This window comes from Limulus polyphemus, unplaced genomic scaffold (genome assembly GCF_000517525.1).
Source record: "Limulus polyphemus unplaced genomic scaffold, Limulus_polyphemus-2.1.2 Scaffold3656, whole genome shotgun sequence".
NCBI lineage: Eukaryota > Metazoa > Arthropoda > Merostomata > Xiphosura > Limulidae > Limulus > Limulus polyphemus.
In genome coordinates, this window is record NW_013669266.1 from 1 (window position 1) to 20031 (window position 20031).

At 31.2% G+C, this 20031-nt stretch overlaps 1 protein-coding gene across 1 annotated transcript in view; it reads right to left on the reverse strand.

Annotated features, from left to right (window-relative positions):
* Nucleotides 1–1143: 1143 nt before the first annotated feature.
* LOC106469784 (mediator of RNA polymerase II transcription subunit 12-like protein) overlaps nucleotides 1144–20031 on the reverse strand; it is a 62509-nt gene continuing 43621 nt past the window's right edge. The window contains exons 25-40 of the mRNA XM_022398342.1: nucleotides 18685–18883; nucleotides 17249–17353; nucleotides 16156–16358; nucleotides 15670–15837; nucleotides 14841–14973; nucleotides 14213–14394; nucleotides 13826–13955; nucleotides 13205–13366; nucleotides 12310–12558; nucleotides 10128–10232; nucleotides 9611–9737; nucleotides 9190–9440; nucleotides 8353–8370; nucleotides 7589–7670; nucleotides 5214–5403; nucleotides 1144–4127 (exon numbers count right to left, since the gene is read on the reverse strand). Coding sequence (XP_022254050.1) covers nucleotides 3845–4127; nucleotides 5214–5403; nucleotides 7589–7670; nucleotides 8353–8370; nucleotides 9190–9440; nucleotides 9611–9737; nucleotides 10128–10232; nucleotides 12310–12558; nucleotides 13205–13366; nucleotides 13826–13955; nucleotides 14213–14394; nucleotides 14841–14973; nucleotides 15670–15837; nucleotides 16156–16358; nucleotides 17249–17353; nucleotides 18685–18883 — 2587 coding nt within the window. The 3' untranslated portion in view covers nucleotides 1144–3844. The remainder of the gene's footprint in view (nucleotides 4128–5213; nucleotides 5404–7588; nucleotides 7671–8352; nucleotides 8371–9189; nucleotides 9441–9610; nucleotides 9738–10127; nucleotides 10233–12309; nucleotides 12559–13204; nucleotides 13367–13825; nucleotides 13956–14212; nucleotides 14395–14840; nucleotides 14974–15669; nucleotides 15838–16155; nucleotides 16359–17248; nucleotides 17354–18684; nucleotides 18884–20031) is intronic.

A 20031-nucleotide genomic window follows, 5' to 3' on the forward strand; every position in this document is an offset into this window, starting at 1 on the left:
TACTCACTGAATGTACATATTTTGTTGTGACAATACTCACTGAATGTACATATTTTGTTGTGACAATACTCTCTGAATGTACATGTTTTGTTGTGGCAATACTCTCTGAATGTACATGTTTTGTTGTGACAATACTCACTGAATGTACATATTTTGTTGTGACAATACTCTCTGAATGTACATGTTTTGTTGTGACAATACTCACTGAATGTACATATTTTGTTGTGACAATACTCTCTGAATGTACATGTTTTGTTGTGACAATACTCACTGAATGTACATATTTTGTTGTGACAATACTCTGAATGTACACGTTTTATTGTGACAATACTCTCTGAATGTACATGTTTTGTTGTGGCAATACTCTCTGAATGTACATGTTTTGTTGTGACAATACTCTCTGAATGTACATATTTTGTTGTGACAATACTCTGAATGTACATGTTTTATTGTGACAATACTCACTGAATGTACATATTTTCTTGTAGCAATACTCACTGAATGTACATATTTTCTTGTAGCAATACTCACTGAATGTACATATTTTCTTGTAGCAATACTCACTGAATGTACATATTTTATTGTAACAATACTCATTGAATGTACATATTTTGTTGTAACAATACTCAATGAATGTACATATTTTGTTGTAACAACACTCAATGAATGTGCATATTTTGTTGTAACAATACTCATTGAATGTACATATTTCATTGATAATGAGAGTTGTCTCCTAATGTATGTGATGTGGCATTCTGGGAAGCCCAAGCAGATCTTGAACTTCAATATAGTTCCACACCATTAAAGTTCTAAAGCAGAACTGCCTTTGTTGAAGTAACAAGTCAGATTTGCTTTTGTAGACTGTTCACTGAATCCATTCCAACTGTCTAGTGTTGCTTTTATCTGTGAGTTGTCTAATAAGTTTGTTATATTTTTTATATCAAAGTGAAACAAATTTTTGGCTGAATTTGACTCTGCGTGTAAATGTAAGAATCTCCTGTTTTTCAAATAAAACACCTACCCACTGGTTTCAATTTTACCAGAGAATACCACCACACTTTTTAAACTTATCATTGGTGAAAATGTGAATTATAAAGGTTCATCAATGACACACACAAACAACTTCAGTTTTTTTTTAATTTTTCCTTCATTTATAGTAAATAAATAGTTTCTATTACATTTGTTTCCTTCTTGAGATATTTCAGAGTAACTTTTGTCATGAAATAAACATCAAATCTACCCACTAGTTCAAATTTTTCAATCTTCCTAAAACTGGGTTCCACATCCAAGACTAAGTTACAGCACCCAGTGGTGGAATATTAAGTTTCAACATGGTTGGAATGCAGCAACACAGCTCAAATATGTCATAAAGCTGGCTGATTTGTCTATAATACTGACATACTTAAATTAATTACTTCTTTTTTTTTTCTCAAGTTATTTTTTCTTTTTCTCTTTTTTTCTCATAACATTTTGATAACTGAAATTTTTACTTTTCCAATAGTGTACAAAGACGTGTAAAACTTGCATTTCTAAAATGTTTTGATGCCAAGATAATTTTGTTTTTGCAATTTATAGTGACATAAAAATATCACATTTAACTTAAATCATCTTGTCCACAAAATCACTCTTGTTATTCAATTTTTTACTGTGACCCAGGAAATTAAACAGTTACTATAAAACAAGCTGTTATTTTTATAAATACATTTGTTAAACTGGCCTTTTTTAAAATAAAAAAGTCCCATAATAATATCCGCCACCCCATAAATCATTCAACTTTAAGTCTACTCATGTATCATTCATTAGCTTATACTTCAATTTATAAACTCCACCACCCACGAGTCATTCAGTTCTTTACACATGAAAATGAAATGCTAAAGCAACGTCTTTCACTCATAAACCATTCCAATCTTCAATCTTACATGCTTATTTTACCCAGTCCAAAATTCAAATCTTAAATCACAAACACTTTATGCTTGAGAAGGCTGTTTCAAAAAAAAAAAAGCAACATTCTGTTCACCTTATTTAAGACACGATTAAGACAAACATCATATGTTTTTTAGGCATACACTAAACAAAGATACAACTCATGATTTCCTAGAAGGATATCACCTAATGAATATATTTACAGTTTATATACAACTTTTATATATCTATCTATACACATATATTTATATCTATATATACACATGAAAAGGAATTCCACACATAATGATAAGAATTCCAGAGCTAGTGTAAATATGCACATCGGTAGGAACCAATAGAGATGTGCCAAGGTTCTTGTGCATGTATACATCAGTATGGTCCTAGATTTCCGTATACAGATATATTAGTAAGGTCCCAAGTAATGGTACCAAGATTCCAGTAAATGCATTAGTAAGGTCCAAAGTAGCTGAAGTTTTCTGAAATCACACCAGCAAAGGTTAGTAGCATCCATGGTAACTGTCATAGAAAATCATGCAACTCATGAAAAAAGTGTAGAAGCCATAAAACTAACAAATTTTCTTCAAGGCATAGTAGAGGGTAGAGACTGTGCAAAGAATACACCATGAATAAAGATCTGGACTTTCACAAAAGTTCTTGTCTACTTAACAAAAAAAGGACAGTAAGGAACAAGAAAATACAACCAATTATTCTATATACAACACTGAAAAGACAGTATGAACCTAAAAAAAAAACTGTTATGTTTCAAGTTTCTTGAATATAAAACAATAATGAATCATAATGAACATGGAAGTTGTTAAAATTAAATGTGGTCAGGGGCAAGAAAAAGTGATTTATAAGATCCTTGTATACATGAACATAAAAGATAGCACACACCAGGGGTGTTGTTATAAGATTTCTGTAACAAAAAGAAAAAAAAAAGTAAGAAGATTTCTTTCATCAGAACATTTATAAAGAAACATTTATATTATTCCTGTAAACACAAAACTAGAGAATAAATACACAGAGAAATTGTTACAATTTTTGCAGTAAAGAAAAATTACATACAGGAAAATTGTCACTATATTTATAAAACACAATAAAATTAGGAAAATTTAAAGAGTCTGTACACTAAAAATCATGAAAAAATAAGAGTAAATGAGAGCTGTTACAAGATAAATGTATTATGGGATAGACAAAGTTTCCCAAAATATATTAAAAATACAAATGAAAAAGACAGTGTGGGACAGAGGAAATGTTAATAAATTCTTCACACACAATAACTGAGGAATCGAGGCTAGCAAAACTGTGAAAAGATTCCTGTAGATACAAATAAAAGAGTAGGAGGTAGCAAAACTGTAATACAATTCCTGTAAACACAATCTTTCACAGAAGAGGCTAAGAAAACTGTGACAAACATTATGAAAATACATCAGCAGAATTTGTATTTGGTAGTACAGTTCAGGGTATGTATATGTCAGTATTTCTACACATTATTAATTAGTAAAGTTCACAACAATAAAGGCTACAGTAGATATGGCAGTGCACACAGATACAAACATCAGTAAGTTTCAAGGCTGGTGGTAGTACCCATAATACTTTTCAAGGTACTTCTTTAATGTATCAGTAAGCTCTAGACTGGTGGTAAGGTCCCAGACAACTATTACAGCACTCTTTAACACTTATGAATGACAGGTCTATGCTCTATAATAATCTTGTTTTAAATGACACACATTAGTTAATAATGTTTTGGATACACACACACACATACACACAGAGGTGGCAATAAGCCACATGATAACCATGTTGGTGTTTTCATTCGTTATGAGTAAAGTCTAGGACAACTATGACAAGTTGGGCATTATAAGTGAAATTTATAACAGGTGGCAGATCATAAGGTATTACTTTTAACACTTTTATTACGTCAATAAGGTCCAGGCTGGTGATACGGGCCAGGATGATGTTGCTGAGGTCCTTGTCTTTGTAATTGAGCTACTAGGTTAGCTGGCTGGGACTGCTGTTTCTGCATGGCCAACAACATGTGCTGCATTGGAGGGCCACCCCCCATCCCTGTCATGTTCCCTGGATTGGCTGCTGCAGCTCCATAGTTTGGAGTTCCACCTTGAACCATTTGTGATACAGAACCCATCTGTCCAGCAGTCACATTAGGAGGCTGCAGCCCTGCTTGAGTCATCGGGTACTGAGGCCTGAAACAGTGACAAAACTTCATTAATGTTAAAATAAACTAATCAATATTAAACCAAATGTACTTGTTTGTTTGTTTGTTACGGATTTTGTGCATAGCTACACGAGGGCTATCTGCGCTAGCCATCCCTAATTTAGCAGTGTAACACTAGAGGGAAGGCAGCTAGTCATAACCACCCACTGCCAACTCTTGGGCTACTCTTTAACCAAGGAATAGTGGGATTGACCGTCACATCTTAATGCCCCCACGGCTGAAAGGACGAGCATGTTTGGTGTTACGGGGATTTATACCCATGACCCACGGATTGTGAGTCGAGCTCCTTAACTACCTGGCCATGCTGGGCATCCCAATGTATTTACAAAAAAAATTTAATAATAAACACCTACAGAAATATTTTTTTTATTATTTAGTATATTTAATTACTACACAAGCTTTAGTTCATCAATATTGCATTTAATATCATATAAATTTTCACTGAATGACATTCTCTATGATTCACAGGGTTAACCAGTTGATGTAGCTTGAAACTGTAATTCTTATGGTTTACATTTTATTACCTTGTTTGTTTTGGATATTTAACAAAGCTACACAAGGGATATCTGCTTTATTGGCCTTAATTTTGAACTGATAGACTAGATGGAAGGCAGCTAGTCAAAACACACTCAAACCAGCTCTAATTGAATAGTTGGATTTGACTCTTACTCTTATAATGCACCCATGGCCACAAAGTGCTATTTTTAGCAATTCATCAAGCTGATTCATAAAATTTTAATATGACTCCCAATCTTAATTTGTCACATTTTATGACTCACCAGCCTGAATTACCACATTTTATTAAGACTTACTAACCAGACTCATCACTTTGCTAAAATTAACCAATCTGCTTCAACACGTCTTCTTATGATTCTTCAGTCTAACTCCCTGGCATCTTTCACCACATTTTCTTATGACTTATCTTAATTCAGCATATTATGATTCAAAAGTTTGATTATTTATATTTTTATGACTTACCTATCAGTTTAATAAAGTTGATTTTTTAATGTCAAAAGCACAATTTATTTTTTATACTCATTATGAGTTCACTAACCTTCCACCTTGCATGTACTGGCCTTGTTGGCTTCTCAGCGGTCCGGGTCCCATCATCCCAGTTCCACCTTGAGGCGTCCCATATGACTGATTGTAGCTAGACTGCATCATAGTCCCAGTCCGACTTTCCATCATTCCAGCAGTTTGCTGCATGGGAGTACCATTGTAGCTACCATATCCTTGATTCATACCTAACAGGTGAGAATGTTCTATTTCAGATATTCAATAATGAAAACACTTTTTTACAGTCTGAGATATCATGTGAAGAAGAGTTACCTGTGGCATTACTGTGTGTCATATATATCACTTATGTTTAATAATATGAAATTACTTTTACACCATTATAGTTAATTTCTTACCAATGCTAATTGCCTACATACATCAGACAAAAAAAATTCAATACAAGTTCTTACATTTTTACTTATACAAACTAGAATGCATTGTTTCATCAGCCTTGTTGTCTTAAAAATTTAATATAATTTTGATTTACTTTTTATATCATTTTTTTATGTTGTGAACTTGTCAAAGGTAATGTTTTGCAAAAAACCATTAAAACACTTAGCATTTCATTGTAAAAGAGAAAGTTTCATTTCATATAACCAGCCAACTTTAACCTAATTTATTTGAAATATTATTTTGCCAATAGCAGTAGTCACCAATTCCAACCATAAGTAACAAAAACTACCAAATAAATTGACAAAGTGGTGTCAGGTCAGGCTAGGTAGAAATACTTTTTCTCAATAAATTATACCTTTTTTGAATTACTTGCATAATGTAAATACAACAAAATTAACAATAATATTCAATAAATAAGTATTGAGTAACCAGAATATTTTGTTCCCATGACCAATCATACTCTCTAAACCTAATAAGGCATACTTGATGTCTCATCATACAAGAAAATTGCAATACCTTTCAAACAAAAATAATATGTAAAGAAACCATACAACAATTTCTAAAACTAAATTTCCCACTATATTCAATTATTGTTCTCTGGAGGAGTTATATCTAATCACTTTCTCACAAAACCATAAGATTCTCAAACCACTTTATTCATTTTTTACACTGATGTAAATAGTTTATAATTTGCTCCACCTAGTGGTATTTACGTTTTGCTTGTAACTATTTCATATTCCAAAACAACTGATGAGCACTTTTTTACAGACAAGACTTCTCACAGTGGTGCAAACATGCAAGTCTGAAGTAAATTTTTCTTTGCAAATTACACAAAAAGAATGTTATAAAATGACAAAATGTCAATTCTTAAGTATTTGTCAGTAAAGAACTGTTGGAACAGTGTTACAATCTTAATTATTGTACAAGTTTTGATAACTGATATGCAGGTGTGCACTCAACACATAAAAGGTGCTCACTGACAATGTCAGCGTTAACTAAATTCTAAAGTTCCTACGTATAAATATAAGGTCTTACCAAATAACCAATTTCCAAATTAACATTCTGCATATATTTTCAGAGCAAATATTATTAATATGTCATTTGAAGTTGTGGTATCCACATTCAGAGTAAGCCTTATTGTTACCTACTACAAGTCTCACGCTTGTATGGGAGCTGACATATTGAATTCATCAACCTCAATGCTCATACATTTAGGAAGTCAACGATGAAAAATGTTCATTTTAGGAACAGCATAACCCAATGCTGAGTCTTAGCATTATAATTATGGAAAGCAGCTTTTGCAGGTGTGTGACAGGCAGGAAGAGAAAAAGCACTATTCCAGTTCACAGAAACTCAATCCTATAATAATGCTGAACATTATCATAGTTGTAATTTACTATGCCTACATTTACTGTCAAATCCCTAATCTGTAATATGCTTAGGTCTTGGTAGAGTTCACAGTAATCCTACTAAAAGTACTAAAGTGTAGACATAGATCTCCACTGTATTATTCATTATGTGACTATTTATAAATTCACCCAGGCCCTAACATGTATCTTTGATATTCAAAGAATGCTTAAAAAGATTTCCAACAAAAAATGTTCATTACAAATTTATATACTTATGTGATAGGCTCTGGTGTATTTTCACTCCAAAAATTAACTTTTAAAATAATTACATTCAGATATTAAATATTCAGACTCGTATATTAACTGTTTTTGGAGTAATTAAATTTGCTATTTTTTCCATTGGCTACCAGTAAGACAACTCAATAACAACAGGAAATACACAAGTAAAGATTACAACATTATGTGACAGAAAAAAAAGTGTCATTAAATATTATGTATTTCAAACCAAATAAAAAATTTATAGTATATACAAGATTAAGTGTTCTACATTAAGGTTAATACATATACAGTGTTTTGGCAAAACACATAAACAATCATACAACCAATACAAATACAACACTGGTTAACTTACCTTGTGGAGGTAAATGGTGAAGAGGGGCTGTCTGGCCTGATGTAGGTTGCATGTTGGGAGGATACATGGCTCCCTGGTTTGTCTATGGAAAAGACATTTCTGTTATAATAAATAATCATAGGTAATTATAATATCTTATAATAATAACTGCAATAATGATCAATAGTGAAGGTGAAGAACAAGCACAATTTATAATTAACACAAACAGCAATCCATAAGAACAGGTACAAGAATACTCATTAATTACAAAAATACACGTTTAAAAATCATTCAACAACAAGAACAAAAAAAAGAAGTAACTAGAGAATTGCTACAAGATTCAAAACACAGTAGATGGTATAAAATAATTTATATAAAAGAAAACTACATATATAATGTCTATAAACAAAATATACACTTTCTGGTTAAAAAGAACACTGAGTAAAAACAAAAACTGCTAAAGGATTGAAATAGAATATAACAGGATGAATAACCTAAAAAAATATAATTTCCTAAATGAACAATCTCACTATTACATGTTAAAATGTCCAACTAAAACAAAGCTTTATTATGTAATTACTACAAGAATTAAGTCACAATATCAAGTGTAGCAACATCCAACAAAAATAAATCTAAATATGTCCTTACTACCAAAACCAAAACATTCTATCACACCGGGAAAGATCAAGGAAAAAGAAAACTAAATATGTTATTATCATAAGAACTAAACCACAATTATTAAAAGTAGGAAAATTCATTAAAAAGAAATTTAAATATGTACTTACTACTAGAACCAAATCATTCTGCCATGTAGAGCAACATCCAGAAAAAACAAAATTAAATACGTTATTACTGTAAGAACCAAATCACTTTACCAAATCTAGGAACATCCAGTAAAAAAGAAATTAAGTATGTAATTACTATTACAACAAAACCATTCTACCACACTGGGAAATATCTAATAAAAAGCAATAAATGTTATTAGTACAAGACATTTACCACAGATCACAAGAAATGGTATGTTCAGTAAAAACCCAAAACACAAGTATTTATCAATAAAACTCTGACTGATACAATGTTCTGGATTAGAAAGACATCTGAACTAACATATAACACTGAGTTACAAAGATAACATTTTTTATTTAATCTGCAACATAGTGTTAGTTACATAATGTGATATCTGTTATAGGGACTGACACACAAACAGTGATAGATGAAGAAGGTTGAAGATCATTACAGACTAATACACTTTGTTATAGTATGAAGACATGGTCTATACCTGGACTGACACAAGATGTTTGGCTGTAGAAAAAGAAAAAAATATTTCAAACAAAATGTGAGGTGTAGAGACAGTGGTCTATTATGCAAATCAACAGGGCCAGATATGTAAAACAATGATCTACAACTGAAGTTACATACAGTGATGACATTTAATGTGTAAAAGAGAACTACATGATCTAAAACTACCTTATAATCTTTAGTGAAACTGTAAAGTTTGGTAATTGTACAGAACTATATGCATTTACAAATCATCAGTGATTAATATTAACATAGAGCTAAACAATTAAATTGAAAAATGATAAACTATCTGAAGATGAATAGCAGAACAGTATTTGGCTTACAGGCATTCCTTGAGAACGAATCTGTTGTCTCATCATCATGGCCCTCTTTTGCATTATGTCCATGTTCTGATATGGACCAGGATGCCCAACCATAGGACCACCTGCCCCAGGATGGCCAGGTGGTCCCGTCTGATGCTGGGAATTGGGTCCAGGATTAGGCATGAACTGTGCTCCAGGATGCCGAGCCCGCAACATTGTACTGAGAGCTGCCTTAGACTGTGAGAGGGGGCGTTCAAACCTAGGTCCTCCTGCTATGAGAAAGAACAAACATTGACACTATATTTTCGTCATAAACCACTTGAACTTGTACACACAAAACAATGAGAGAGAAAGGGTGTGAAAGAAAAAGTGAACAAATCCAAACCATACACTGCTCAGTTACTTATATGTATTACATAACAGATAACGAGTAAACACTCACTAGGTGTCAGTGTTTGCTGAGGAGAGTAGTAGGGAGTTGGCTGCTGGCCATACCAAGTCTGTGGTGGACCCTGGGAGTACATAGCTGGGTCAGCATAATTAATACCTGTTCGCATGGAGGCAGTTTGCTACAGAAAAAAAAAAAAGCTCAGTTAACTAATGTAACATGGCATGTGTAACTAAAAAAGCTGTAAAAACTTAATAATCAATATTATGGTAGCACAATTCTCAACAACCTTTCATATTAAAACATATACCTAGGGTTGGTGCTTGATCCCCACTTAACAAAGTAAGAGTTCAACCTTATGCTACACAATACCCAATGAAGTATTACACATTTTGGTTATGGTCACACACATAACTGATAAAAGTAATTTTTTAAATTGCTAAGTTAACACTTTACATTTAGTACTTTCCTGAATTATTATATTGGGTGTTTAGCTAGTAGTTCCTGTTCTATATTAATTATATTCAACAATACTTTTGCTACTTTACTAAAGAGCGATACTTTCTCTTACCATTTTGGTCTGACGTCGTCGTCGAGTTTGTTTAGGTTTCTTGGCTCCAGCCCTTGGTGATTGTTCACTGGGTGTATCCCGTCCTCTTTTGATTGGTTCCTCTATCTACAAACATAATATACAGCTTAAAAGATTAGAGCTAAGTTTACTTTACACTGTACAATGATCCTTGGTTGTTTCATCCTAGTGAAAAAGCAAATTCTGAAATATAAGTTTAACTAATCCAATTTTGACTGACTACAACCAGTAAAATATCTAAAATGCTTTTGGTTAAGTTTTTAGAAGATACCCACAGTACTTAAAGTTGAAATCCAGCTATTACATTAAAGAGTTGTTTCATAAAAATACAGCAAAAATATGATTATGATGTTACAGTTTAATTATAGAGATGGATGTCAAGTAATCTGTTCATTAACTTTAGATTTGACCACTTCTACAACTTTCTAAAAAAAGATGCATGAATAATATAGCAAGGTACAGTATATGATAAGCCATATATGAAGGACTATGATGGCATACTGCTGGGAAGGACTGTTTGATGTAGAGAAGACAAGTAAACAAATCTCCTTTCACTCCAGAGTTCTTGTTTGAGGTTTTAACTGTATTAAGCATTTCCAGGCCAGAAAAGGGTGTCACCTATATCCCTTGATTTTTTTCCTACTCACAAAGGAAATACTTAACTAAATTGCATGAAATTTAGAATAAATTTAGTAAATAGTATCTAGTTTTGGCTGAGAAAAATTTATATAAATCATCATACTATAATTCTGCTTGTCAGTATACATTACAAGCATGAGCAGTAAAAATTTTACCCAAAAAAAACCACACAGGTGCATTATACACTTGACAACAACCAGCCTGCCTGTGGCAAAGAGCTGCAAAGCTAAGTGAATAAGTCACTACAACTGCTCTATGAATGAAGGAATAACAACAAAAGGTAGATGTTAATATACTTTACTAACCACTTTGTACAACAGCATTAAAAGTTTAAAGTTTTTGGAAAGGCCTGACATTATATCCTAGAATAACATTACAAGTTTATTTATCAGTTGTATTAAGTACAGTAAAGTTTAGTCCTAATTCAACTAAACTAAAAACGTACACAGGTTCCAACTTACAGTGTTAATTTATCTTTTTATCAAACTTACGCCTTTTAGTCCTAATTAAACTAAACTAAAAAACGTATACAGGTTTCAACTTAGTGTTAATTTATCTCTTTATCAAACTTAGACCTAACATTAATTAAAATTTTAAAAAGTATGGCCTATATACAAGTGGACTTACACATTTAAGTGTCTACGATTACAGTTTATTTGTATTATTCTAGAAATCTTGTATTTAAAGAAATACTGTTGCAATAAAGATACTAATTTGATTGCAAATGTTTCGTGGGTCTCTGCTATTTGATATAGTTCATTTATTTTATTCGTTTTTAAGTAATGAAATTTCCATTATTTTGAAAAAAATATTATTAAAAAATACTTTTTTCTTAAGATTTAAATGTTTTTAATGTTGATGAGAAAATTCCTTTTAATATATATCCAATCAATGTCAAATTGATTGATATTTATTAACATATTTATTTTGCCAGTTGCTTTAGTTATTACTTCAATTATAAAACTCATAGAGATTTTTTTGGTAATCCAGAAAAAGTTTTTATTAATATCCTCTCTACTAAATATTTACAAAGTAGCAAATAATTGTTTTTGTGGATCACTAAATAACGTAAAAAGTTTAACAAGTTCTTTAGACAAAATGATACTGTGTTGGACACGACCTTCTGAACCTATTTTAAAACAAATCATTTTGTAGATTGACTTATAGACTTGTGAGTGTATCAGCCTAATGTTATTTTATACATAAAAATTATGAAATGGAAATACATATTTTTTTTTACCTTATCAGAAACCCTGAATCAAAATAAACCGATTTTTATTTTATTGTTCCATAGCGCTCATTAATACTGACCAGCCATATACTCTAATCACTATATTAAACACTTCCTAGTACAGAGAACACGGTCTTGTACCCAGCTTCTAACCGAAATCTAATGAATATTACATTTAACTATTTTATTTAGTTTGATGATATCTGCTTATTCATTTAAAATATACCCTAGAGTTAAAAAATACCTGAATAAAATTGCCAACAATAATTGAAAAAAAATCTGAATTAAACTCACTGGAGCAGGTTTCTCAGGTGGAGGTTCGAGATCCTCTGGAGGAAGTGGTGGTGGTTCATAAAAGTAAGAAAAAGGTTTTTTAAGGGAATGTGTATGCCAAAGGAGTAATCTGTGCGTTTCTTCTCCTCGAAGTGGCTTTCGTTCCATCCTGACAGCTCCAAACCAGGACCATGAAAGAGGAGCAGGATTTTTGTGGCCCTCTAAGAGATCCCAAGGACTAACTCGTTGTTTCTCTGCTACTTGCAGGCCCTGTAGTTTCAAAAAATATTTTAGTCAATTTTGACTGATGATAAAATTATCAGAATGGTGAATCCAAATAAAGTAAATTACATTAATACTGTTAAAACAACTAATGTTTGAGTATAGCCATTACTAGTGGTTTACAAATAATATTCCAAATTCAGATAATTACAGTTACTAACGGAAGAAATATTTGAAGTCCCTAGACACATTATAAGTATTATAAATTACCATACCCAGTAATATTTCTAATATAGTCAGTGTTATTGGTTTTGCAATGACATTACCAGCAAGAGTAATTTCTGGTACACTCATCACTGGTGTCTAAGAAAGGTTTATACCCAACAAAAATAAATAAACTACTGTTCGAATAGAGTACTGTGTGCTAGCCTGAATTCTTATTGACTCACAAATACAGCTTATAAACTTGTCTACTAAAGATAGCTTATGTATAATTTTAGTTACCGTAACGTAAAGTCTACTATTACTGGCATTTTAGCCAACCTTCTGTTTAACAAATATGGCTACCTTAACTAAAACTGTTTTGACCTCTAAACACACCCATGACAATTTGTAACATCATAGTATCCAGACAGTAATAATGTTTATGACAAACATAATTGAAAAAAGGTTAACAAATAAATGACTTCCTCACCTGTTTTTTATCTATAGAGTCAAATCCTGCAATTTTGTTTCCCTTTGTATCAATCAAGCTCCCCATAGGCTCACAAGCAATCACTTCACACTGCTGTTTTGGAAATGGTAGCAACTGTCTAACCATGTGGAGGGCTGGTGTAATTTTGTCTGACAGTTCTTTCTGTAATAGCAAAGCTCTTTTTAATGGGACAGAAAGAACAATTTCTACAAAATGGATTCAATAATTTCTAAAATGTAGAAACAGCATTTAAACATTTTTTTACTGTAAATAAGGAGGATTACTTTAGTATCCTTCAATAACTTCCTATTCTAAATCCTAATACTTTAATCAACTAAATTTTAATCATTCTTTTAATATTGTGTTAACTAGTTTAGTTATATTTTCTAACAAAATTAAGGGTTTAAAAAATATAGATAGTATCATTTTGAAATGATTATATTTTATCAATAGTTTAAAATAAAAAAATAATTAGCTCACTAAAACAGAACACAATAGAAACTAAAGAAAATTATATTTAACTACTTAAATGAAAACTCACATTTTATTAGAAGAAAATGTCAATCACAAACTGCTGTTAAAAATCAGAAGAACATTTCTTTGAAAATTCAAATCTATTACCTTTAATTTTTTAACAAGATTTAAATATTGTTTTCTGGTCTCTTCTCCCCTTTCTCCTGATGAAGTATCAGAAACTTGTGTGGTGTGGATCAAAACAGCCATCATGTCCAGGACAGTTGTAAAAAGTTCACTGAAAAATTAATTAAATCAATGTTAAGAGCTGGTAGTGCACAATAATAATAATAATAAAATAAAGATACACATGTCTATTTGTTTACAGTTTTAATAAGTTTCTCAGCGTGTTTATACTTAAATAGATGCAGCTGCATAAGCAAGATATATTACTGATATGCTTTATTTCTTTACTGTAATAACTTGTACATTATCAAAGACAATGTTTTATGTAAGGGTTCATCTTATATTGACCTAAAGGTAGGGTACCAGTACCTGTCAGTCTGAGGATCTATGACACCAAAACTTATCAACTGCACCAGTAAAACTCCCCATTCAGTCATCATGGTATTGCTTCTCTGTACCATGTCAAACATTCCTCCAACTAGACTCAGTCGAAGCTGAAGGACTTCCTGAAGAGTTTGTTTGGTTTTCAAATCTTCAGCTCCATACTTCTCCTAATCAACAACCCTTATTTACATGCATGACTTTGGTTAAACTTGATAACAATTATACCTAGCTGTATTTCTAGTTCACATTTCATAATTACATCCTGAAATGCCTATCTTTTAACTGCACTTTGACTTTCATTTAATAGATAATGGCCAACACTATGTAAGCAAAACAAAACTTCAGGTTCACCATATTTTTATGAATATTGGTAACAATATAATGAATTTAATCAAAAAATTAAATAAATCTGAATGCCACTGAAAAGACTAATTAGTTTATGATAAATTATTGATGTCGGCAAATGTTATAAAAAAATTTATAATATTATTTTACTTTAAAAAAAGGAATAACTGATGGCATAAACCAGATCATTAATTAAGTTTTTTAACTTTATATACAAGTAAGAATGGATGTACAAATAAATATATTGTCAAAAACACAATCCACACACCTCTTTTGCTAGGTGAAGACATTGAGAAAGCTGTGAAAACAGAGAATTGAGAAGACCTTCTCGTTGCTCATCTTGACCTTTCAGACACATTAAGACCAAAGACAAAAAAGGCTGGTGGCTTAGAAGTGATGCACTGGAGAGACAAAACTGGTCTGTTTACAAGCATTTCATTTTTATAGCAAAGCAATAGTAATTGTTGGAAAAAAAACAAGAAACAAACAAAAAACTTAAACAATAGATAATATTTATAAATATCCTAAAAAAAAACAAGTTGTTTTACAAAACAAAAAGAACAGAAGTAGAAAAGGAATACATGAGCCATAAAGTATTACGGTTAATACTATATTGAATACATTACTGTGAAAATACTACGGTAGTCACAAATTACTTCATAAAAAAGCAGCAAGCTAGACCTACAGCTGAAAAATTACAAAAACTACCACGCAAAACGAGCTTAATGTAAAATTAGCTTTCAGGCTCTTTTAAAACAAGACAAATTTTGAAAGTTTTGTCATTAAATGATGTCACAATTTTCCAGTTATATAAGTTAAACAAACATTAAAAAATTTGTAAATTCTTCACACAAGCATAAATAGGTAATGAATATTCAATCACAGAAAATATGGAGTCTATTGGCATAACCAATCAAATATTTCTAATTCCACAAATCAGAAGGAAGTTGCGTAAAATCTCTTGAATTTTATAAACTTTTAAATATTTTTGTATCAACTTGCATAATGTAAAATTTAACAACTTTTATCTATTAACAAATGCTAGGCCTTTTCATAAAATTAATTTTTTCGTAATATAATATTTGCCTGTACATTACCTTTTCTGCACCTGTTTGTCTTTGTCTTTGTTTTTCGAAGATGATGACCAGCTACCACTCTCCAGTACTTGGCCTGTTGCACGAAGTACCCTGCCTTGCACTTCAGCTTCTAACTTAGCAATCAATGGTGCAACCAGCCAGATACGATTTGATTTGTCTCCCTCTGTTCTAAATATCCATTAAAAAAACACTCTACATAAAAAGATATATGTACATTATTATTATTACCTATGCTAAGCAAAAAAAATGGGCAAAAATCTAATCATAAAACTTTAACATGATTCACAAAATATTAAATTATCAGAGACGAGCCAATGTAATTTCATAACATCCTACATAACACATACTATTATAATCAATTAGCTGATGACTACTTTGTTGTAACACGTAGTCATACAAAAATCACCATTAACTACACCATTCATTATTATTTCTCAAAGATTAATATAGTAAATCAACAACAGCGAGGATTTTTATAGTGCTAACCTTGACGAGCCTTTACTCTCTCCACCGGTGCTTACTGACGGTTTACTATTGGATTGATTCCCTTCTTCGCTAGTCAGCTGAAACACATCAATAGTTGCCCGTGCAACATTATCCAACCATGCACTGGCTTCAGAAGGAGAGCACTGTTTATGCATTAACTGGAGCTCCAAGCATGAGACTCTCAAAGTCCACTGATCTAGGTTCTTAAATAAACAGTAACAATATTCTTAATGTTCACTAATGATGATGTGGAACAAACATACAATAGAAACATTTGCTATGTACACATATACAAGTTCTGAAAAAAGTAAATATTTATACATCAAATTCATTTTGATATTATACATTAGTCTTTGTTTTGTAACTAAATATTCGATAGAAATACAAACAATTATTAATGCCTACTGACCAACTTTAGATTAACATCAGCATGTTTTTCGTCTGGTAAGTCAGTAATATCACTTAGAATACTGTAAAATGTACCATTAATATGACAGTACAATACTTTCTACCTACATTTCCAGTTTTTGTAAAACATAATATAACTACAAATGAAACATATTTAGAGACATGTGAAAATCAACAGTAAAAATATAAAAGCATGCCAAATGGTTATTGATTCAGCTTGTGTAAAACAAGCATCATACTAAATCCATAGAACAAGTGTACATAACATAAAATCATTTCATCCAAATACACTAAACATTAATTATAGTATTTTGGAACTTGTGTATAAAGTTAAAATCATAAATAATATTCAACGTTAAACTGGTACACAATTAAAAACATTTTATTTAGGCCATAGATAGGACTAAATAAAATGTTTTTGATTGTGTACCAGTTTAACGTTGAATATTATTTATGATTTTAACACTAAACATTATTTGAAAGTTAATGAAAATTTACTGGAATCTTAAATTTGTAAAAGCATATTAGAAATAGAAATGATCAAGTTCTGTAGAAAAACTGGACCATCAGTCATAATTAAATACTACAAGTCAATTCTAAAGTCCACTTCCAGAAAACTGTAAGATCTTAATAAAATCCACCACTGGTTCTTTCTTTCTTTCTAGAGAACTCAGTTTAATCTTACCTGTAAGATCTTAAATATAGCCTGTCGCTGATCCTCCATTTCTTCAGGTTTATATCTAGTCTCAGCACGCTTTGGATGACAGATCAAGTGTAACAGAAGCTGGGCCTAGAATACAAGATCAGCTTGTTGGGATTGGTCACACAAGGTTCTTAAGTTAGTTTACAAATTATTCAATATACAGAAATAAATACAATGAAACATTACTTTTAACTTGGGTGAAAAGAAACAAATGTTTCTGACCACCCCGGGTTGTCTTTCAGGCCACAGAAATTAATTCTGAGACCTGAAAGATTTTTAAACCTAAATTCCTGCCACGAATTTGAGTTGATACTTTTAACCCTAAATGCACAGGGTCGGTCCATTCGACCGAGTCTGTATTGAAGAATTAATGTTCACTAATAAATACTATGATTCCAAGTTCACTTAGTGTATCATCACAAAATTTGGTAAGCTTTTTGTAAACATTACAAATATGTTGTACACAAAAAATCATAATTTTTAATTAAGTATTTTTACTAAACATTTGTCTGTGAATTTACTGATTCAGACTGAGTGCAAGGTGATTGTCATGTTAAAATTGAAAATACTTTCTTTGATCTTATAGTTTTCATAGATAAATATCAAATGTTTTTTAGTAAAACTATATATTTTATATACCCTAATGCTATATGGACACAGTAAATAGGACCGACCTTGTAACCAACATAAAAAATATAAAACAACCTTTTTTCTTTCGAGCATAACTACAGATTTTAACAGAAAATTATAGTTGTTTATCATGAACAGCCAAGGACTCGTAATAGTTTACATCTGTTTTCATTGTTTTGTTGTTCTTTGAATAATGTCTATTTACTAAACTGCATAACAGTCAATACCAGCTTAAGAATGAACAGACAGTTTCAATTTAAAATTGGAATACCTGTTGGCTTGTAAATAAAACAATGAATTTAATCCATGTTGTTTGTTTTAGAATTATTGCACAAAGCTACAGGGGACTATATGCTCATAGCTGCCCATAATTTTAAACTGATAACTACAAGAAAGGTAGTTAATTAACAGAAACTGCTACCAAATCTTGGTTTACTCTTGTCTGAGTGAATATTGAACTGTTTTTCAAAGACTGATATTACCCATTCCTACATTTACTTCCTTTTTTGAAAAGTTTTTTTCTATACTTGTTTATATAGTATTTGAAGAATAAGTAGCACTGATGCTACTAATTTATTCTTCTTAATTATTTGGCAGACAAGTTGTTCAAAATTCAAAAAAATTCACAGAAACCAGTATAATTCCATGACAAGTGGTGAATGCAATGATAGATTATTAGGCTTCATATTTATTCTTATTATTCTAAGTATACCTATCGGCTGGAGACAAAACATTCAATAATATTTCACATACCTGTTGAGTGACAATAGGTTTGATTCCCCACATACCTGTTGATTGGAGACAATTGGGTCCAACAGATGATCTTGTGTACATAATTTCTCTGGATCCCTCAAACACCGCTCATGTACCCAGTCCTGAGAACATATCTGCTGGAGAGTGTGACGAGCAAATTCATTTAAACCTGCACTTTCCATCCCTCCTCCACTAGAGCCAAAGTTCACGCCCTGCAGCCTACTCACAGTTGGTCTAAAAATATATGAATTAACTTTTAAACAACAATTAAATCTAGAAGTCTGCTATTATACGCATGTTTTCTAAATTTCAAATACGAATTTCCATAAATTTTACCAATTCATTACACTACTGGATGTCACAAAAATTAAATATATAGAATATGTATGTGTTAAAAAAATATATACAGTATATATATGTACATAAAATTCAAGAGCTAAAATATACAGTAATTGAGTCTAATGGGACATAAAAGTCAAATATTCTCAGTGAAGATAACCTAAACTATCTACTATAGACTACAACAAAGAAAAAAAACACTCAGCATTTAATACAATACCAACAAAAAAAGGCCAGCTATACACAAAAAACATTGGAAAGGGTACAGCACAGATAAAGATTTCTGAAAATTCAAGTTATAATATTATAATTAACAAAAATAATCAGAAAATTCAAAATTATTCATCTATAGGCCAACGAATATGATGTCCATATCAATCAGTTCAGAAATGGTAGATAAGTGGTAAAATATTCTTGAAAAGCAAATGGAATACTGACTGTAAAACCAAATGTTTAGGAAGTAGAAAATAAAGCTGTGGCAATGGTTTCAGGTTTGTTTGTTTTTTCTTAACAGCTTATATGTTATTTATATCTTCACAAATGTCTCATTATTTTCTATTACTATTACTAGTTATTATTAAAAAAATTTTAAATATAGTTTATATAGTTAAATAAAATCATATAAAGCTATATATAAAAGAAAAGAAAAAAAATTGCAAATTTAATTATAAAAGCCCTGTGTCTTTGTGACAGGAATCTATTATAAAGATAAACCAGTTGAGTTGAAGGGCAGCATACAATAAAGTCAACAGCCATTAAAGTCAAGCTTTTCTTTCATGTGTATCCCTCAGCAGTATTTGTTTATAAAGGGTGGCCGAAGAAGCCAAGTTTGAAGAGAAATACATAAAAAAATATACAAATTAATACTTGGGTGTATTTTTTGAGCATAATCTTAAAATTGATTAACAATTTGAAACATCAGAAATATTACAGTCTAATTGCTTGTGAGACTTTCTAAAGAAACTGCAACATAACATACAGTTACAAACAGGTTAAGATATTATCTGTTGTTATACCACATGGTTTACAGATACAAATTTCTT